Source organism: Lepidothrix coronata, unplaced genomic scaffold (genome assembly GCF_001604755.1).
Source record: "Lepidothrix coronata isolate B3197 unplaced genomic scaffold, Lepidothrix_coronata-1.0 Scaffold34, whole genome shotgun sequence".
NCBI classification, from domain to species: Eukaryota; Metazoa; Chordata; class Aves; order Passeriformes; family Pipridae; genus Lepidothrix; species Lepidothrix coronata.
This window is the reverse complement of record NW_016690214.1, coordinates 4,241,201-4,263,725: the sequence shown is the minus strand read 5'-3', so window position 1 is coordinate 4,263,725 and position 22,525 is coordinate 4,241,201. Positions and strand designations below refer to the sequence as shown.

General features: G+C 43.3%; 1 protein-coding gene across 1 annotated transcript in view; it reads left to right on the top strand.

Moving 5' to 3' along the window:
• Positions 1 to 21,617, top strand: part of HLF (HLF, PAR bZIP transcription factor) — a 35,548-nt gene extending 13,931 nt beyond the window's left edge. The window contains exons 3-5 of the mRNA XM_017811820.1: positions 14,028 to 14,248; positions 17,359 to 17,570; positions 17,681 to 21,617. Coding sequence (XP_017667309.1) covers positions 14,028 to 14,248; positions 17,359 to 17,570; positions 17,681 to 17,696 — 449 coding nt within the window. The 3' untranslated portion in view covers positions 17,697 to 21,617. The remainder of the gene's footprint in view (positions 1 to 14,027; positions 14,249 to 17,358; positions 17,571 to 17,680) is intronic.
• The last annotated feature ends 908 nt before the right edge of the window (positions 21,618 to 22,525 follow it).

The window sequence follows — 22,525 nt, the reverse complement described above, 5'->3', positions numbered from 1 at the left end:
AAATATGGTGAGGGGGTTGGTTGGTTTATTGAACTGAGAAACCTGTTTGTAAGGTAACTTTATCAGAGCTGTCTCTGAGCAGAGACATTTCTGGCAAAGCTGAAATACTTTTCTCCAAATCTGTATGTTGTTGTTTAGAATATAAATATATGTTTGCTTTCTCTTAGTCTCTCCTGCATCCTCAGAGATAAAAGGACTGACCTGGGAGGAAGCCTGTGGTGAGACTCACCTGGAGTCAACTCTCAGAGCTTCAGGAAGGGAGAGCTTGGGTCTTAATGTTAAACCTCAGCTTGTCTAAATGCCTATTTATCAGTTGTTTAGTTCATTGAAACATCAATGTGAAGAAATAGAAATGAAGATAATATGGGCTGATGGCTGTAGGGGTTGCTTTGGTGGTTATACAGCTGTGACTCTCTTGAGATTACAGCAAGACTTGACCCGGGTTTGGTTTCGTTTGTTGTTTGTTTGTTTAGCTCACGTGCTTGCACACACGTCTGATATAGGTAGGACAGGATAATCCTTGAGTGAAAATCAACCCTTGTGTTCATTTTTTTAACCAAATGGACTCAAAATCACTAAGTGCAGAGTAAAACCTTTGCGTTATAGATAAATGGTATCAAGTAGTAAGCCCAGAGGATTGTACAGAGCAGGATTAGAATGTTCTTGGCCCCTTAAATTATTAGGACAGAACCTGTTAATTTATTCATTTGAGTCTTACTGTTACACTCTCTCCATTGCAGTTAATAATTATTTCATTTTTCTCTATTCACTTAAACATTTTTTTTTAAATCATCTCTTTATCCTGACTGTAAGCTTTATGTTTATAACATCTATAAAATACTCTGCCTTTTCAGTTCCCTGCTCTTACTGTGTTGGGGGATGGATCTTTGGAATACAAACTGCCTCATTGCCTTCTGGAAATTTTACTTGTCAAGAAAAAAAAACCAGCCTTAGCAGGGGTAGGTACCCTGTTGTTCAGCTTAAAGGTGTTTATCCATCGACAGCTCTCAGAAACAGCCCTGCCTGATCTCTGGGAGCTGCTGAAACTCATCAAGCAGGTTCCTGCTCACCAATTATCCAGTTAAGCAGAAAGAGGAAAGGTGTTTCTCTTGCTTGTTTTCTTCTTGGCTGAGTTTAACCTGTTCTTCCCCAAGCTGGAGTAAGGGTGGATGTGCATGGCACGGGAATAGCAGCAGTGAGAGCGAGAAGGAAAAGGGTTAGAGGGGACCTCTGGTCTTGGCACAGGAACACACACATCAGCATTCACATCCCTCAGGTGGGCAGGGACATGCAGTTTCCAGCATAAATCTAGAGCATTCTGATTCTCAGCTGAGTCCTACCCAACGTCCCTCAAGCAGCTTTTTGTCTCATGTTTTAACAAAATCTTAAAAAACATTAAAAAAATTCCCCCCTTCAACCAAACCCCTCCCCACTGCAAACCCAATAATGAATGTTTCGTTGCTGCCAGAGCAAATTTGTTGATTCCCAAACACTCCTACTGTGAGGACTTAAATTGCTTGCATAATAAGTGCTGCGGATAATATAAAAAAAAGCTCTTTCTAGTAGAGTTCTGGTTTCCAGGACATATTATAAGAATAAATAAATGCTGGGGTGATACCAGACAGCTGGGTTGTCCACATCTGACTGTCTTCTACGTTGATTTTTAAGACAGGACGTGTGCATAACTGTTTAATGGCTATCAATCCCAGATGTGTCTGCATGGAATTCAGAGAGATTGTCAAGTGACAGTGCAGTTGTGAAACAAATAATTTTGCTGAAAATAGTAAATGAGTGGGTAGGATAAAGTGAAAAGATACTCTCAATAGCAGGAGAGAACAAGAGGATTAAATGACCTCTGAGTGCCATTAACAAATGGTAACGCTTTTCTTTTTTCCTTCTTACCGCCTGCCCAGGGAATCAGTTCCATGAGCAGCACAATCTCTGTGGGTTCTCTGATGTGTGATGAGCTTTTTCATTTGCATGGTTTTCACAAAGCATGTGTGGATACCCCTCTGCCAGATTTGTTTGCAGTTGGCCAACGATTTCCAGAGTGGTTGGGAGGGGGCTGGACAGACACGTGAACAGCACGATTGCACAAAACTCATTTCTCTGGGAAATTGAGCTAAAGAATAACTGTCAACAACTGGAGCACTGAAAGGAAGTTTGCAAAGTGATTGAAGGAACTGAAAGGCCATTTGATAACTTAATTTCATACATGACAGTTAACTGTGCACAAGAGACGGTTCTTGCCCACAGGTTGGATCCACGCTGGCAAATTTCCATCTGCCCAGGACCTGTTTGTAGAATTGAAGTGTAATTTGGTGACTGCACTGGTTGTTTTGGAAGTGACTGGAAGTGCTTAGGAAGAAGCAGATATAAATACCAGCTCAGGCTGTGGCAGAGCTTGATCTGGTGGTCTGAGCTGTGCTGGCAGCTGAGTAGTCTGGACAATAACCTTTGACTATAGGTCGGGCTTTTCTTTTGTTTCCTGAGTAGCCTGAGGGAGTAACTGAATATTTACTACTGTTCCACATTGCTTTTTATATTTTTTAAAGGAAGACCCTTGAGTGCACGAGTTGGAATGCATGTTAATAACAAAAATTGAATAGGGCCTTTCCATCATCAGGATTTTATTGAGTTTTGCTGCTGCAGTGAATCCTCAAAGACATTATCCAGGCAGTAAAATGGAGGCAAAAGAGGTAGAGCCAAACTCTTGGGTTACTGAGCAAGGGTAAAGCTGGGTGATCACCTCATCCCTAGGCAGCTTGGACAAACCCTCTGAAACAGGTAAGGATGGGTTGAGATTTCTGCTTCAGTAGGTGCTTCTTCCAGGCTGCAGGTTTAGCAGGTGAGGTTGTGTGTGGTGGATGGGCAGCAGCATCTAAACTGGGTGTGAGTTGTGTGGAATGTAGGCACATAAATAACCAGGTCATGAGGAAGCAAAATGTTTTCACCTGTGAATAGATGAGTTACTTCTGCTGAAGTGCACAGGAACACAGGGTTAGCTTCTGCAGGAAGAACACATTAAAGGTGGCATAAAACATCTTTATCGTGAGACCAGCCCTTAATTTATTTCTGAAAATCTGGAGCACCATAAATCTGTCAGTGCCATTTTCTTTATTCCTTCTGCTACATTTGAAAAAAAAAATCATTTATATGACACAGCTCTATTTTGTATAATTTTTTATATCCAAAATGCAGAGGGCTTTAGAATAGATGAAGAAAAGGTGCATATCTGAGTTTAAGATAAAATAAGATGATCCCTGTGACAGAGACAGCAGAAATGATGTGATACGACAGTTGCTGTAGCAACACCACCTACTTCATGAAAATCAGAGTTAACAGGAGTGTAAAAGGTAAAGCCCACATAATTTTCCAAGCCTATGAATTGTTGCTGCCCTCAGCCTGCAGTGCTTTCCAGCTCTCCAGGGTTCCTCCTTCCATTTGGGCACAGATACACCTTTTTCCACATGTCCAACTCCTGCAGACCCCATCCTGTGTTGAGCAGGGACACGCAGTGGGAGTTCTGCAGTGCCTGTGCCTGCAGCTGACCTGTGAATAAGAGGGAAAGAACAGGAAGGGTTGTGTCCTGTGCTGTCCTCACCACAAATCCTCCCAAAAGCCCTGGACAACAAAATCCTGTGAGGCCTGTGCTGTCTCACGGGTGTCCTGTCCAGAGAATGGGATGGCCACCAGTGTGAAAAGGAAGCCAGGCAGTCAATTTACTTTTGTGGGAATCAGCTTGTAATAAGGCCCTGGTATGTTTAATATGAATTATTAAGTGTTGTAGAGACTGCAGGTCTCAGAAATAAGTACCTTGGCACGTTCCCCTCTCCCAAATAAACCCAAAATAGTGATGTTCCATACCAGTGATGTGTTACTATGAAAGTAGGAAAGCACATTGTTTTCAGTCAGAATGGTGCTGAGCTGGTTGTCTGGGTGCTGGGAGGCCCCCAGTGCAGCACAGCATGCAGGGAACTTTATTCCCCTGAAATTTAACGTATCCAAAGGGGGTAGAAGGGTCTCCAGTAAAGAAATGTTTCAGAGCCAGGGCATCATTTGAAAGTCATGGGGTATGTCTGCATTGGCAGCTGATTTTGAAATTTGCAGCTGTGGATGCTGGAAGAAAAATACTGAATTAAATGTATGGTTACTGTAAATAAGGCTGCTGTTGGCTCACACTTCTCTTTATGATGATTTTCAAAGGACAGTGTCCTCTGTGTTTCTGTCTCTTTATAAAATGCAGACACCCATGTTTAAAAGCTCCCATATGCAGTGAACTGATTAGTGATTTGCCAGTGCATGTTGGCCTCAAGCTTACACTGAAATATATTTTTATTTTGACTATATTGATATTTTTAAAATATATTGCCCTAATATATCAATGTTTTTTATCATTAATTGGCAGTGGAGAGCCACCCTGTGTGTGTGACATCAAAACTAAAATCTCTATTACTTGTGAATTGTGGGCAGAGTTCAGAAGAAATGGCAGTTCTCAAATGGCAGTCGAGTTTCCCTGATGCCTCCTGGAGGCATCACAATAAATGCACTGCTCAATAAATGGAAGGAGGCTCGACTTTTGTGTCTTGGGGCATTTTAATTTCATTTTTGACATAGTTCACAATCTGCTCAGGTTCAGCATGCCTGTTGCATTCAGAACATGCGTCAGTGGAGTGTTCAGAGGCTGAGGCCAGGGCTGTGGGCAGTTTGCAGAGCAGGAAAATAGAAGGAAAATAAGCATTAGGATTCCAGGATTTCTTCCAAGAAGTATTCCATCACCAACCTTTATCACTGCCTCTATTTTTAAAAGATAAACCCAAATATTTTGGTATGTGTTGGCTTTTCTGGTCAAAGTGAGGTGCAGAAATCTCAGCAGGCATTAGTTTGAGTTTTGAGGCTCCTCAGCAGAGCAGGTTCTTGCCACTTTCAGTGAATTTATCAGACAGTGTCTTGCCCAGTGTTGTAATTTCTTTTAATTAGACTTGCTTTTTGAAGTTCCCAGTTTTTGTCTGGTGTGTCTGATGTGCCACCAAAACCTGTATTTTGCAGCAGCTCTAAAGTAGTTACAGACACACAGGTAAAATCCGTATTCCACAGCCTGTTCTCCTGGAATTTTCCCTAAACCTCGGTGACGTGTTCCCCTCCTCCTCTGACCCCTTTTTCAGACTACCCAGGCCTGGTGCATCTGTGTAGTTTATAAATGAAGATAAACATATCAAAAGAGAAAAAGCTACAACCACACAGCCTTGTGCTTTCTTTCTGTGTGCTCCTTGGGAATAAAACCAGTATATAAAGGCAGATTAGACCTCTGCAGCTATTGGGCTGTGACAAACCAAATACAGTTTTTCGGGTTTTGCTGTTTGTTTGGGATTTATTTTCCAAAACATGTTAAAGGATCCTAATTTAAGGCAGAGAGAAAATAAAATGTACTCAGTCTTACTTAGAAGGTTATGGGAACAGCGTGTTCCCATTCTGGCATCCCTGATTCTTAAAATGTGATTATTTTATACAAATCCCCCTCTATGAATTGTCACATAAAGAGTGAACTTTCTTTTAGTGAAACGTAAAGTGAAAAAAAGTAAAAAAATTAAAAATACTAAGTGGCTGCAAGAGATAATTCTGATTTGTGTGCACAGAGCAGATCAAGAGAGAAGCTGAGATTTTCAAGTTGCTGTAACTCTGCCCAGTGACCTCTTTTTCTGGAGGGATATATTCCGAGGGCTGCTGATAGCATCTGTTGTCTGTCTCTCGGGCTTGCCACGAGCTACTGATTGGGAGGCAGAGGAAATGTACCTCCTGCACGTGGCCTTTCCATGCCAGCTGAAATCTCACTTGGGTGTGTTTTGATAACACACCCAAAGCAAGAAGGGCTTGGGTACCAGAACTGGGTGATAGATCCATGAGTCACGGGTGGCATATGCTGTCAGGATTAACAGGGTGGCTTTTTGCAAGACCTGTTTACTGGCTGAGAGCAGTGCTGTCCTGGATAGACAAATAAAGAGAACAATGGGAGAGGAACTCACCTGGAGAGCACGTTGGCAGTGGCATGAACCCATCCTGAGGAGAAGTGTTGTCTTTGTTTGGAGCACTGTTCCACGTGAGGGCATATTTGAGGTCGGAACAAGGTGAGGGTCTCCAGGCAACCAGTGGTAGGACAAGAGGAAACAGCCTCAGGCTGTGCCAGGGGAGGTTCAGGTTGGACATCAGGACGAATTTCTTCACTCCAGGGTGGTTAAGCATTGGAAGAGGCTTGCCCAGGGAGGTGGTGGAGTCCCCACCCCTGGAGGTGTCCAAGGAATGACCGGAGGTGGCACTCAGTGCTCTGGGCTGGGTGACAAAGGTGGGGATTGGTCACAGGTTGGACTTGATGGTCTTGAAGGGCTTTTCCAGCCTAAATTATTCTGTGATTCTGTGCCATATCAGGTTTTTACATCAGGCAGTTGCCCTGTCTAAAATCTAGTGGTGATTGGTTTATTAAAGCCGGGTATTTAATGTCCAAGGAAAGGAAAATGGATCTTTTCATCTCCTTTGGAGCGGGTTGACAATTGTGATGCTCTTCTAGGACCTTCCCTTTAAGAAAAGAAAGAATTACTACACTTTTGAGGAACCTTACTATATGTGAATTGCCAGTTAATGAAAATATACCAAAGGATGTAATGAAGTTACAATGCACCAGAGAATATCAGCATCTTGAAGTGAGACATGTTTCTAAGCCAAGTGTAAATCAAAATTAAACACAGTGTGAATGCTCTGCCCTGCAGCTTCTCTTCAGGCCCTGTCCTCACTGAATGCCATCTTGGTTGATCTTTATAAGGAAAGCAGCATCCTACAAAAAACTCAGAAAGACATTTAGGAATGCTGTAGATTTCATGCTTTTCAAGAATTTTAAAATGCCCTTGCAATCAAACCCTCTGTTTCTCCTTGTAGCACTTCTGCAAGGGAAATGTTCAGAGCAGGAACAGCTACTGTCAGGTGTCTTGCAGGGGTAGTTTGAGAGGGAGTAAAAGTTTGATTTCCTGATTGTTTTCAGAAATGGGGCCTCGTTGAGTTAAGTAAGTGCAGCCTTCTGTAGGTTGAGGTAGGGCTTTCACAGGATGGATCTTACAGAAGAGTAGAGTCCAGGAGACTTGGTGGAAAATTTTACCTGCTGGTGCCTCATATTTGTCTGTGTATTGCTTTTGAAGGGCAGAACATTACATGTACACTGTGTTAAACACATGCAGGAGCTGCAAGTCAAGCCCTCCAAGGTCTGCACTCGACTGAAGGCCACGTGTGCAGCTTCAGACAGCAAACCCCTCCCTTGTCTGCTTGGAGATGCAGCTTTAATTCCATTATATCCTCTCTTTTCCCTTTTCCTGGTCTGCATGTGGAGGTCAGACCAGCTCTGGGTTGAATCAGGGCCGTATCAGGAAGGATGTGGGTGTCTGTAGGATCTTGGATCTTGACCTCATTTACTGCAGATGTGAGAGGATACAGGGAACAGCAGGGGCAGAAGGGAAAATCTGGCAGGAAGAACAGAAGGATTTTGTCTGGAGAGACTGGACTTTGCATAAAGTTTCAGCAGAGTTCTGAACAAGTCGTTTGATTATGTGAGGGTGTCAGTGTGTGTTTGCTTCCCTTTCTGTGAGGAGCCCAGTGTGACACCGTGGCTGGCCCTCACCTGCAGCAGAAGTCAGTGAGGGTTGTTGATTGGAAATGCAGGCAGTGCCTACAACATCTGCTAACCTGAGAGGCTGGATCTTTGATTTAAAGTGTCTCTACTTCTGTCCTTCACCTGCAAAGAGAAGTGCTGCCCCTTCTTTCACGGGAGTCTTGTGGGTTAAAAAATAGTTTCTGTGAAGCACACAGGTGCAATAGTTGTCAGTGCTGGAGAGAACCCCTAAAAAGCTGATGATTGTGTCTCTACAGGAGTTTGGAATAATTTGTGGCAAATAATATAAGGGTTCATTTGGGTAAATCAAAATGGGTCAAACAAGCGTCTCCTTAAGGAGGAAAGAATCTGGAAAAGACAATATATTATTGAAACTTTGTTGCAACCACGACCGTGCATCTTAAACAGCTTTTGCACTTAAAAGCAAACTGAAAAAACAACCTAGACTTTCCCATGTGCCACTCTTACAACAGACACATTGGAATTGTGTAGGAATGGAACTGGCAGCCACCCCACAGTGTCCTGATGCTCGGACTGAGTAGAGGATGACAACTTACCCTTGCTGTCAGGAGCTGAAGGAGGACAGGGAGCTTTGCCAGTGCACTTCAGTGTTTGTTGAACAGGATCTGTGGGACACAGGAACGTGGAGCTGTGTTTGTGCCATCAGCACAGGCACTCTTCTGCCCTGTTCTCTTCGATGATGCTCTTCTGCTGAACTTGTTCATCCCAGCCTTTGCTGGAACAGCCTTCCTCTCCCAGGCTCTCCCTCTCGTTTTTGGCTACCAGCCTCCCTCATCCTTGCCTTCCTCACCTTCTTGCCCCATTCTCAGCTTTGAGTTCAACCACTTATTGAAATTACCCTCTTCTCTCCCAGCCTGAGCATGGGCACAGCTGGAACAGGCAGCCCAGGGAAGTGGTTGTGCCACCAGCTCTGGGAGGTATTTAAAAAATTGTGTAGGTGTGGAACTTAAGACATGGTTTGGTGGTGGAGTCGGCAGTGCTGGGGTAATAGTTGGACTCTCAGAGGTCTTTTCCAATCTAAATGATTCTGTGATTCCATGAAATAACACTGCCCTCTCTTCCAGTGCACAGGCCACTTAGCATGGCTCAGGGAAAAGTTTGCCAGAAACTTTTAACAGGTTCAAAACAAAGTATTTTTGCGGAACCTTTTTCGGGAAACTGCAACCATTTTGGCAGAAACGTAACTGGCACACAAGAAATCCAAACAGAATGGTTGAAATCTGGCAAAGGCCGAAGGAACTGAAGGCAGCATCCTCTAATGGGAAGTGTCAGACAGTCTTAATAAGACTACCAGTCCTGCCTGGAATAATACTGTAGAGGCCCAGAGCAGGAGGCATACAATGCTGAGAGGGGAAATGACAATTCTTTTGTAATTAAATGCACGAGGTTTGTAAACAATGCTGATATCTTTAAAAAGTACACATTTTAAAAACACTTCCATGTGCCAGTCTTTGAGCGTGTGTTAAAAGCAGCGAATTATGTTGTGGTTGCGTTGGATTAAGATCCTTCTTTCCGCAGGAAGTGTTTGCAGTCACCCCATGTTCGGCAGAATTGAGTTTGTTTAAGATAAGAAATAGAGGAATGTCTGTGCTGGGTTGGAGCCCTGGACAAAATACACTGATCTCCTGTTGCCTGAGAAGAAAATAAAGCTCCTCTAATAAGTGCTTACATAAACACACCCAGAGGTGAAGTGTCTTCTTCACCCCCAGGCAGAGAGTGGTTGGGTTTGTCCTTCCAGGTGAGGGCTGGAGGGTCATAACGTGTGGCTTATCCACCTCAAGGGCTTGGTTTCTGGACGACACTAAAATCCTGATAGCAGGGAAATTAGATAGAAAGATAAAAGATTGCTCTTAATATTGTAAGTGAGGAATGATAACCTGACAAGATGCCGTCCTTAGATAAGTCTTGACCTCAAGAATCTTCCTTTTACTTTGCTGCCTGTGGGGATTTTTGCCTGTCTCAGTCCCTGCTCGCTGCTGCTGCCGTGTGTTCTGCAGTGAGAGAGCTTTTCCTGGAGGCAGAAGGAGTTAATTTAGAATTGGATGACAGATTAGTCTGGGACAGGCTGTGATTTGGAGTGAGAGAACTATCCCAAATAGCTGGCCAGCTGCCAAGGGGATAGACTGGTTTGGAGAACACATCAGCAGAGCAGCGGCGTCCTCTGGAGCAGCTCTGGGTGAGGATTATCTGTCAGTTTAACTGCTGTGCTGTACAGTCTGACTGACACACACACAGTGCCTTCAGTTTGTATAAAGAAAAACGATTAGCAAACACATGTTTTATCTCTGGGCTGCTAATAAATTGAATAAGAAACTCCTCTTTTATTTCCCTCCAGTGTGTGTAAAAAAATAGGGAAAAATATTTTGATTAGAACATTTTCACTCCCTTTTCTTTTCTTTCTCTCGGAGCCGTTCTGCAGCCAGCTGTTGAGCTGATGAGGAGAGTGGAAGGGCTGTGAGAAGGGAGATTTTTCTGAGCATCAGACACATTTCTATGGGAGTTGAATGATTCAAAATTGAGTTCCACATAATTTACCAGGGATCTCTTGCAGTACAGATGAGAAGCCTGTCGAGCAGTGGTGCAGCTGAAGAGGTTATTTCCGTCTTAACTCTCCTGGGCACAGCTGGTAGGTGGGATGTTTCAAAAAGGGGAAATTAAGAGTCAGGATATGATGATTGAGCACCCCACGATACCAGATCAGCATTTGGGTTTTTCTGGGTATATAAAAATGCTACTGTACTTTTGAATTGTGAATTTTAATTATTGCAGGCAATTAAAAACTGCTTTCTTTTTTTTTTTTTTTAACCAGCCATTTGGTGACCCAGATGACACAAGTGAATGGCCTCAGTCCATTTCTGTTTGAACAAGGAGCCACGCTGAAAATATTGCCATTACACTGAACTTCCTCACTGGCAGTCTCTGCCCAGAGGAGGAGGAGGACTGAAAGGGTTAGAACAGCCAACTTTCTTTCAAGTCCTTCTTTCTGGAAAATTTGCTGCTATTGCTCATGTCTGCCAGAGCAACACCAAGAGCATTAGCAAAGGCAAGACGTTGGGGCAGCTGTAACTGCTGGGGTTGTCAAAACCTGCTGATCCCTTTGCCAGGAGACACCTGAGGCTGTGTCTGTCCTGGCATACTCCGTGTTGCTTGAGTGGAGCTCTGCAAGTGGGAAAGGCCCCAGACAAAAGGCCAGTGTTGACATAGTTGTGGTCTCTCCAGGGCATGGTTGAGACACATCACTAGGGTGGTATGAGGGGAAGTTTCCATTAACAATTGTTCCCGGCTTGCATCCACCACCACCACCACCGTGGGGTTCTGCAGCTGGATCTCCAAAAGAGCTCAATGCTCAAGAGCTCTCATTTCAGCAACTTAAATAGAGGGGCTAAGTTCTTTCCAAAACACTTGGCAGTCGTCAGCCCCCATTGAGAACAAAGCTTAAGCACATTAAACAGTCCAGCCACTTCACTGCTGAGAAAATTTGGCCGCGGTTGGGAGCACAGAGTGTTTAAATAACACAGAGCCTGGCAAAGGCATCTGGCTCCCAGTGCTGGGCAGTGAGGTGCCTCACCTTGCCTGGCCCTGGCAGCTGGCAGAGTGGGCTTCCTCCTTGGCTGATTTCTTGTGCATCACAGCCTCTTACCAGCCCTTTTCTGTGGATGTTGTGACAGCTGGGAAGTTTGCTGATGCGAGGATTAGTCGGCTGCCGGGCACATGACGCTCAGATTGCTGTGCTTATTTGACCTGCCTCTGATTGCGAGGAATTTTAGTGCATAAAAATAACACCCAGAACGAATTTGGCAGAAGGATGCACAGCGAGAAGGGCCGTGCACACACGGGGAGAGGAGCTCGGGGAGCGATGTAACGCGAGGCCGCTGCGCTCCTGCAGTGCCAGCAGTGCCAGCAGTGCCAGGGCCAGCGCTGCCCACGCCGTCGTCTTGGATTACGGAGGGTTCCAGCACCACGGAGATGCCGTGGCCATTGGCCAGTAAACTAATGAAGACAGGTTCCTGGCTTGCATTACTGGCAAAAACTTGATCGAATAAATAAAAAGATGCCGAGTGCCAGGAGCTGCCTCACGTAAAACGCTGCGCGAGGCGGTGCTGGTTCTTCTGCTCGGGGCTTGTTAACTCTGTTCTCAGGGGAGCTCCTGGTCGTTTGCAGGAGCATGGCAGGACAGAGGGTTGGCCCACACAGGCTGAGGTGTGTGTGCCATGTGGCTGTAGGGGTATCTTACAGGGCAGTGCTCTTTGGGCTCCTCAGTGTTCAGGTGTGTGCGTGGTTTGTTCAGGCTTTGCTCTAGAACAGCGTTCTCCTTGGAAGAGCTTCGCACTGGCACTGGGACATCTTGTGTTTGCTGAAGGGCTGTGTTGGCTCTGGAGTTGGGAGAGCTCCTTAGGCTGGGGGAGATGAATGAAATGTGTGCACGTAGGAAGCCAGGCAGGATCTTGTTTGCCATAGGTTCCTCTCCCAGGTCACCGTGGAGATGCATCACTCTTTATTTTGCTGTTGCAAATAAGATTCAATGCTTTGATTTCTCATGTTTAAAAGGAGTATTTTTTCCCTTTTTCTGAGTGATACTGTAATATTTCTTGAGGCCAATGATTACAGAGCTCATGTAATTGTGTAATATGACACGTTACAGATAAATGATAATATGCAAACTTATACTGTGTATCAAGAACTTCAGCAACATTTAAATACAGGCTTGCGTGGGGCAATTGGAAAGCTGGGGTAGATTTCACAATCCACTTGACTTTTAGAAACACCCTGTGTGCTCACCAGAAATGTAAAAGTATTCAGCTCTCACATCTTGCTTCATTTTTATCTGTATTACAGAATTTGCCCAATTTGTGTGTGGATGTGTCTGTGTATTTGTGTACCTGGCTGCTCTGGTACAGGCATTTAAAGGAGCCTTTCCTGTGTTTCATCCTTTAAATAGGATGCAGCAGCATCCTTTCCTCTCCCTCCCTCTACTATAGCCGTAGATACATATTTTAATAACTTTGATCCTCCTTTTCTCTTCTCCCCAGCCATTACCAGCCTTTCCTGAAAGCTGATTTTATCAGCTTTAAATAGGAGTTACAAAAGACAAAGCTCTCCCTTAGCAAGCCCTGGTTTGCACAACACAATTCCCTGGTGCCTTTTCCATGTGATTCCAATATTGTTGCCACGATCTTCTAGATTAAAATAAAACTTACATTGTTAACGCTGGCCTTGGTTTGGAATTAGAAATGACATTTAATGTTTACCATTTTACACCCTAAATATTGCAGATGTGGGCACAAAAAAGGAAATATTACACAGTCACAGGATGTTTTTGTAGTTATAAAAGCCATCAGATGGCTAAAGTCAAAGTGAATTAGCAAATAGCCAAAATTATAAAAGAATATCTGCTTCAATCAGAAGTCCTCCCTCTGAAGTCTGTGAGGCTTCTACTTCTGAGGCATGTGAAAACTTCTGAAAATTCTGCCCCCAGGGAAGGTCCATGTTTAGGCAGCTGACTTCAGGATCCTATTTTTGGAACCTTTGGTTGAGATTTTAAATTGGATTTTTAGTGGGAATGGTGCCTGAATTGGTGCTGTGGGATCTTGAAGGCTGTATCTAAGATAAAAAAAAAAATAAAAAAAAATGGGAAGGCTAACATTCATTCTCTGGGGCTAGGTTCCTTTTTATTAGATTTTATATATCATAAAAGAAATGCAGCATCAGTAAGTGTTCTTTCATTTTTGCAGAGCATTTTTAAGGAGTTGTAGCCTTTCATGTTGCTGGTTTCCTTCACTGTCTTTTAGAATATCACTGGTAGGATTTCATAGAGAATTGATAGAGGTCTTCTTGGAGTGCTTCAGCACAGCTGAAAGTACACTCTCATGAGATGCTGTCCATGGCAAAAACTGTACATTGATTGATTGTAAACTAAACATACCCCTAAAGGTGTATGTGAAGAAATCTGTTCATGAGATAACCAGGAAGGGTTGCAGTGGGGTGGGTAAATCTGAAGCAAAGAAGAGTACTTATGATTTGTTCCTGAGGATGGGATCCTACTGAAGTGGCACAGGTTGGAGCAGTGTATCTTCTGCCTGCAGTCCAGTGCACTCAGTGTTGGATGAAGTGATCTTATGGGAGCATCCAAGATTAGCAGCTGGAAATAGGAATATAAAGGTATGAGCATGTCTGGATCTGAACATGCACCCTAGAGAACAGACAATGTGATATTTAGCAACACAGATACCGAATTCTCAGGGAAAGCTTAAAGAATCATTGCTTTTGAACTGTGTGGAGATCTTCTAAAATCCCTGTTCAGTGATAATATTTACATACTTTTCTGACATGGCTGTATTTATCTGTATTTCTGCAGGTCAGATCTTGCCAGCAAACCGAAACACACCGAGTCCCATTGATCCCGAGACTATCCAAGTCCCTGTCGGCTACGAACCCGACCCTGCAGATCTTGCTCTTTCCAGTATTCCTGGCCAGGAGATGTTTGATCCTCGTAAGCGCAAGTTCTCTGAAGAGGAGCTGAAGCCCCAGCCCATGATTAAGAAAGCTCGCAAAGTCTTCATCCCAGATGACCTGAAGGTAAATTGGAACTGGTGATGAGGCTGTTCCTGCAGGGCCTCTCACAGTCACTGTCTGAGGTGCAGGTTTGAGTGTGAATCTGTTTTCTCACATGAGGTAAATCTGTTTTCTCTTGTGAGGTAAATCTGTTTTCTCTTGTGAGGTAAATCTCTTTCCTCTTGCGAGGTCAGTCTGTTTTCTCATGTGAGGTAAATCTTCCAACCTAAACACAGCTCTGTTGTAGGATGAAACTGTTAACGGTTCTGAATGAGACTGGCAGGAGGATGTCCCTTAGTTATGCAACAGTTGAAATTCATGAGCTCAATATTCATTTCCTTTGTATGCCAGAAACTTCCTGTGTGACCTTGGATGAGCTTCCTTTGTCCCATATTTCCCACTTATGAAACAGCCTGATCATGTTTCCTTTTTCTTCATCTTCTGTCTATTCAGCATAGATTGTGAATTCTTCAGGGAGGAATCCATCTCCTTCAGGGTCCGTGGAGCACCCTGATGATAACAGAATGAAGTGTATTGTGTATTGTTTGGATGGTGCTTTAGCTCTGTGTTTAATAATGAATGGGAACACTACAGTAAACACTGCATTTCACTAATATATATTCACTAATCCAGGTGAAAGAATCATAGACAAGTTGTAGGAAAACAGAACAGAATTGTTCAGATGAGAGGTGTGTTTTTAATACAATAGTTAAAATACAATACTGCCACAATATTTAAAAAGAACGAGCACCCTGTCTGTGCCACTCACTGCCTCTGAGATGTGAAGAGCAAAGAACATGAAGACAGCAGGAAAATCGATCAGCTGATCCAGGTTATCAAACACTGTGAAAATTATTATTTGCAAGATTGTTTTCCCAGTATGTGCTTTCCCAGGAGATCTTTTTTATCAGAGGCAGTCAGTGCAGAATTTCATTCTGTTGTTGCTGCTGCCCCCAAGACACACACTGAGAGGCTGCTGGAGTGTGGGAATCCCTGGCTGCACGTGCACAGAGACTGGGATGCCATGTGTTTGCACCAGGTTGATAGCATTAGGGAAAGAGGCTATTTTTATCCCTAAGGATACTGTGGTGCAAGTTAAGAGCACAGAAATCACAACTCAAGGAGTGTTCAGGTGGTGTGTTACTGTTGCTTTGTAGTATCCTCATCTTTCCTTTGCAGAGGTTTATCTGCACCTTGTTGCTTACCTGGGTGATCCCTGTTGGGTTGCAGTGTTTGGAGTTCTGCTTAGAGGGAGCTGTTTGTCCCAGGCATGGCTGGAGTTTGCTCCCTAGTGCCATTCCTCACTCTGTCATGTCTCCCAGATATCCTTATTCATCGCAGCAAACTTCTGGCAGAGGTGCTTTTGGCTCCAGATGTGGCACCCAGCAGCGCCCAGGGTGCAGCAGTGGGGCACTTAGTTTCCACCTGAGAGTGAACTAAAAGTTCAGGGTCTCTCATTCCCTGGGGATAATCCCCTGGGTTGCCCTTGACTCGTTTCAGAGCGCTTGACCCACGCGCTGCCTCTGCCCTGGCATGTGGAACGGCCCTGGGTCCTGGGGGAGGGTAAGCAGATTAGACCAGTCAATCGTCTCTGGGCTGCATGTGATTTGGAAATGCCAGCCTTACCTCTTTCAGGCCTGGATTAAGGGATTTGCCATAGCAATTTGTTAAAATAAAGAGGGATGAAGCCTAGGTGGCACACTAATAAATTGCTTAAAGCTGATTTTTATGGAGTGGAATGAGATGGGAAATTATAAACAAGATTTGGGTCATAGCTTTTTGCTGCGTGCTTGTTTTTAAGAGGATTTTTGGGGGTCCCATCTAAGTACAGGTGAAGAGCAATTTAGAGATAGCACTGGCTCCAAATCAGCATTGCTGCACACCTTGTTGAGGCAGACTGATAGAAAGCAGTTCAAGAGTCCTCCTGCCAGCAGTTGTTTTGCTCCTGCTTTGCCTTAAGGAAGCAGCAGCAGAAGGTGCAGAGCAGCAGGATTAGGCTGGGAGTGCTCCAGGCTGAAGGACCCAGGAGTGGTGGGTGTTTGTGTGCTCAGTGCAGCGTAGGAGCAGCTGGGTCCTGTGCCCTGTGCTGGGCATGGTGCTGTGCTCCCGTGCTCGGGAGCTACACAGGGAAATGGAAGCATATTGAAAAGGAGGGGTGACCCTGGGAAGGGAAGTTTGACCTGTATGACCTGGCCAGGCAGTTTGAGGGTGAATGGCTGCATCACTCTAACTCTGCAGGGGGCTGAATTTCACTTTTCCTGAGAGATTCAGCCCACTTTGTATTTACTGAGTTGTTCCAAATTTCTAGAACTTGATTCAGTTTAAAAGAACATCAAAGCTGCCATTTCACTGAAGGCCACTTCATTGGAAGAGTGGAAAAATCAGGTGAAATTCAGTAGTTCCTTCGAGCCTTTGATGCACCATTGCAGTGAGGTGATAGAGGTAGTCCTTCAGGGATAACACTTTGGGAATGTGTTGGCTTATGAAACTTCAGGGGGAAGTGGAAGTATTTCTGGGAATACTTTCTTTTTTTCCCCCCAGTAAAAGCTAATTGTACTAATCTCTGTGGTTGGTACCAGAGCAGCCATCGCTGTTGTGCCAGGGAATCCTCTTCCAATGACTTGGTGGTGCACACAGGAACACTTTGGGGCTCTGTAGAGAGCTTTGAACAGAAAAAAATGAGCTGAACAGTAGATGAAATGGGTGATACCAACAAACAGAGTGAAGCAGGTGTTGGCTGGCAGAGCTGAGCAAGGCCAGAGGTAATTAGTGCTGCTCCAGCCACTGCAGAGGATGAGTCACGGCACGCGAAGGTGGATGTGCTAACTAGGGCAGCAGAGATGTGAGAGGGGTTGTACCACTGGAATATTCCTTCGTTTTTCCTTGGAGGAATTCACTGTCAAGAGGATGAGGGGGTTAGTGTAAACATTTTGACAGAAACATGCAAGGGCATCTGTGCTCCCTGGGTGGGTTGTGCCACGTAGAGCTGCCACTCCTGTCCCGCCGTGCCCGGCGCTGTCGGGATGGGATGGCACCGAAGTCCCGGAGGCGGTGGCTGGGGAGCACGTCCGGGTGGCAGCTCCTCTTCCCGAAATCTAATACCTTGTTTGTCTCTGCCTGTGTTTAATGAGCAGGATGACAAATACTGGGCAAGGCGCAGAAAGAACAACATGGCAGCGAAGCGCTCGCGGGACGCGCGGCGGCTGAAGGAGAACCAGATCGCCATCCGCGCCTCCTTCCTGGAGAAGGAGAACTCGGCGCTGCGCCAGGAGGTGGCCGACCTGCGGAAAGAGCTGGGCAAGTGCAAGAACGTCCTGGCCAAGTATGAAGCTCGACACGGCCCCCTGTAAATCTGAGAGGGGGGCAAGTGGAGTTTGGTTGGTTGTTTGGTTTTTTGTTTTGGGTTTTTTTTTTTTTTTTTTTTTTCCTTTTTTTTTTTTTTTCTCTTTGTCGCAGGTTGGCATTTGACTAGATGGACAATGTGTTTCCTGTTTGATAGCACCACGCCCAAACCAACCTTTCTGTCTTCAGCACTTTACCAGAAGCAGAAACAAAACTGACTTAACGTTGGTTTTCTGTTTTGTTTTGGGTTTGTTTTGTTTTGTTTGCGTGTGCGTGTCCCCGCGTGCGTGTGTGTGTGTGTGTGTGTGCACATGTGTGTTCCCAGGTCTGTGTCCGTGGGTGTGCCTGTGGGTGTGGGTGTGCACGCATCTCAGCACTTCCCATTTTTATGAACCCTCTTCAAAGGGTGCCACATTTTTACCTGGACTGTTGAGAAACCACCATAGTAAGCTTTTTATTATCTTTTTTTTTTTTTTTTTCAGTGCTGCTTCAGAGTAGGGTATTTACGTTCTTGTAATCAGTTCCATCCTCCTGATTTTACTTGGAAAGATCCCAGTATAAATTACTAAAAAAAAAAAAAAAGGAAAAAAAGAAGAAAAAAAGAAAAAAAAGTAGATCTCAGTTTTTTTTTTCAAGAGTAACAAGCTATCGTTTTACGTCTGTCTAATCAGAAAAGTTAACATGCTAATAAAGTGCACAAATAATAATTTAGTACTACACTGCAGAACTATTAATTTATAGATCGCTTTCGTTGTATTTTAAGTTTTTTGGTGATAATTGTCTTCAGATTTTAAAGTGCTGTTAGACTGAGTTAGCTGTACTCATTATAGATCCCATAATGGCTTCTCTGTAGCTACTTAAGGTTCCTTTTTCTCTTCACGGACCCCAGGTAGGTAGGTAGGAGTGTGTGATAGAGCACAGAGTTTGTACCTTGCACTGCCTGTACCTGAAGCAATAATCCTGTCGTGCGCTCGCGTGCATGCTGCCCGGATGTTCCCACTGGGAGTAGGATGGTTCCCTACCCAACAGGAGTTTTCCTGTCTTTGCCAGCGAGTTCCAAAAGTCAGAGAGACGTTTCCGTGGGCACGGTACCTGTGTCCCTGTGGGGGAGCGCATGTGGAAGGAGCAGGATGATTAGTTGAAGTGAGAACAAAATTCGTAGAATCAAATCAGATCCGATGTCGAAATCAGAGGGGCTTTTCTGTTTTCAGTTAGTTATTCCATTTTGTGATTAAAAGTTAAATAAATACCTAAATTCAGTTGGTTTTTCCTTCCCCCCCCCATGTTTTGTAATATATTTTCTGTGGATTATATCTTGCTGTTTTAAAAATCACTTTTATTCAGTTAGAAGAAGTCACTGGTTTGCAAAGCCCATTTTTTTCCTAGTGATTGTTGTTTTGAGTGTGACATGAACTGATGGTTCTGAACTTTATTGTTTTAAACTCTCTGCTTTTGAACATGTATGTTCTAATATAAAGTGGACTTCTGAAAAATGAATGTAAGAGACACTGGTGTATTTCAGGAGGGGATGGTGTTGTCATATACTGTGGTTAATCCAATCAATCTAAGTGTTTACTCTAGACCAAAAGGATAGATATTATAAAATGTATAAAGTTTATACAGAATAATTATAGTATGTTCGTTTTGTACAGTATTTTTCAAGTACAAATACTGACAATGTATTTTGAAAGACATATATATAGCAAAAAGAAAAAGCTATTCCATGTTTAAAATATATAGCAAAGATATATATTCTCCATTATTGTACAGAAAGGAAATGCTTAGGGGTTTGTTGGTTGTTGTTTTTTCTTTTTTTTTTTTTTTTTAAATCTTTTAATATTTTAAGCCTACCACTGGCACACCGACATGTTCTGTGCTTTAAATTAAATTTTTATGGAAGTAATATGGATTTCCAGGATGTTCCATATTACTGAAAAGGAGAGACTTTAGTATTTTCCATCAGAAACACATCAAGAAACTGTTTAACAGGGACAAAGCACAACATGGATTTTAGTCAACTATTGATTGGACAATACAATATTTTGTAATGGCAGGAAAATAACATATAACACAAAACCACTCACAGGCACTTCTGATCTGCTGCTGCTGCTACAATCTGTTTCCAGCTGAATACTTTTTTTTTATAAATAGCTCAGACCCTGTACACACTTTGTGTACTGCATACAGTTAGTAACACGTGAGGAAAATACGGTGCTACACGTCTTGCTCGCAGTTTTCTAAGTGTTCTGACATTATTCTCCAACAAACAGGTTGTTCATTCCATTAAATCATTTTTCATGCTTCAGGAGAAGGCGACAAAGAACTCAGCATTTTGGTCAGCATTAAAAATCCCCTCGCATGAATGGCACTTTTGCAGTATTTTTCCACAAACACACCTGGCTTGTCAGTGCCCCTTGACATGCAGGACTTGCCTGTGGACCATTTATTGGGTAAGCTGAATTTCCGTGTGCTGCAGCAAACTTTGAAGCGCAGTGAGTTATTCCCTAAAGGTCACTATGAGGCACTGGATGCTGGGGAGACCCAGGAGTGTGTGGCACAGGGCTCAGAGCTGCTGTGGGCACGTGGCAGCAGCACAACAAACTGCAGCAGCCCCAATCCCCCCCCGAGGGGGGTTTTTGGGGTGCCCCAGGAGCAGGAGTGAGGTCAGCAGTGCCATAGGCGAGGGGTGGGGTGTGACCACAGACCTTTCTATGACACGTAAAAGGCAGCTTGGGGAAAAAAAAAAAGTGACAGAGAATTCTTTTGTTTCTTTGGGCAGGGAAGGGGTGGGAGATGGTTTTTGTAGGCTGGGTGGAACAGATTTATTGTTATGGCCACAGAGGAGCACAGAGGTTTCCAGCAGCTGCCTGGTCCAGCGGTCCCAGAGCTGCTCCGGTGCCTCCTCACCCCTGGGAGAACAGGAGGGACTGGAAATGTGCACAGGCTGCAGCTTCTCCTTTGGGGTGAGGACTTTCCAAGGAGCCTGAGGGATTTAGGCACACCCCATTTGCTGTGGGAGTGAGGTACCTTGGCTGCTGAGAAAAGCTCATTTGTAAAAAAAAATTAGCACTTAAAAAAAAAAGGCAAAATATGTGGGCTGATATCTGAAAAAAACCCAGGTTATCTAGCCAGGTTGTCTCCCCAAAATAATAAATAAATGGAAGTTCAGCTCATTTTCAGTTCCCAAGGACAGCTCAGCTGGGTTTATCACACCTCTGATGGCTTTGTTGCTCATGAAGGAGCTTGTAGGTATAAGAGATTGTAATTTTATAAAAATAGAAATATATATATTTGCAGAATAATTAATAGCTTATCTAAATAATTCACTGACCTCTATTAAACTTATAAGCATTGGTAAAATGCTTGTCTTCTCTTTTGTTTTTTTTGCTGAAACTTAGAAGTGAAATTTTTTCTTTTTAAAAAAGAATGCCCTCTAGAAATCAGTGGGACTGGAGATGGATTTGTGATCCGAGCACCTTGGGGCTCTCCGTGGGAAAGCCCGTGGCAGAGAAGGCAGGGGGGGGTATTTCTTTTTCTATTTTGAATGGTGCTAAAACCAAGCACCATGGAAATAAAGTTCTGACTTGAATCCACAAAAGCAAGAAATTCAAAAAGCAGGGCAGGAGCCCGAGTGAGGCTCCGAGCTGGACTCGCTCCCTGTGCCCACAGGGGTGGGATCGGCTCACACCCCTCACACTTGAATCTCTTGCCTCTGTGGGTTTGTAATACCCCCAGTTATTGCTTTAAAACTATTTTTGCATGTAATTTACGATAGAGATGTGCAGTTTATTTTTATTTTGTCGACTTCTTTTTTTTTATGTGAAGAGATAAAAAAAAAAAATATATTAAAACTTACAAGTGATCAACCATCGTATTTCTGGCAACACCACAAGACAGCATTAAATACAAGTTTAACAAACAGATCAAATTACCTGTATGACAAATTACCTGTATGACAAGAAGTGGATTGCATCCTGTATGCTGTTCAGCCCAAATATTTTTTTTTGTCTGTTATTCTTAATGTTTAATAAACTTTTAAATTTTTCTTCTCTCACCTGTGTGCTTGTTTTGGTGTATCGGGGCACGGGGCTTTTGGGAGGGGAGGTGTTGGAATTTTTCTCCCCCATCCTCTGGTCTGTGAGTGCCCAGAGCCTCCAGCCTGGGTTGTGTCACATCAGGGGATGGACCCCAGGTGGGTGCAAATGTCCCCAAACCTGCCCAGCTGGCACCAGGGTTGGGTACAACCCCAGCAAATGGGTATTTACACCAGAGAAAATATTTCTAGTTGTAGTACAGTTAGTGCTTCTTCTTATTTTAATAAAATGTTTAGCTTAATAAGTATTAAAGGGATACAGTGTAAACTATATTCATCATTTATATATATATATATATATATATATATACACACTTCATATATCATGAGGTGTGATCATTCCTTTGTAATACATTCACAAAAATGCTGCACATTAAAGAGTATTTTTTATTATAGTGCATAACAGAACTCATTAATTTTATTCTCCTTTATATCTGATATTTTGTATAGACCACATGGCAGATAATACATACTGCAGGCTTTTAGTTTATATATAATAAAGTATATATTATATATATTTTTATATATATTATATATATATTTTCTCTCAGTGAGAGAAAAATGTAACTCACCACTAACACTTCTTTCTACAAGTTATTAAAATGTGTATGTATATGAGGGGAGTGTATTTATCTGTATGCATAGAGGTCATTGATATAAAGGTCTGGTTTTAATAAATATATATGTATATATATTTTTTTATATATATATATTATGCTCAAAGTACATTTGTTACACACATGTATGTGTGTGCACGTGCAAAATCACACACAAACACATCTATAAAGGTCTACATTTTAATATATAGTATATATTAGGCATAAAATCCATGTTTTAATAACACAGATGAATTCAGTCTCTTGCTT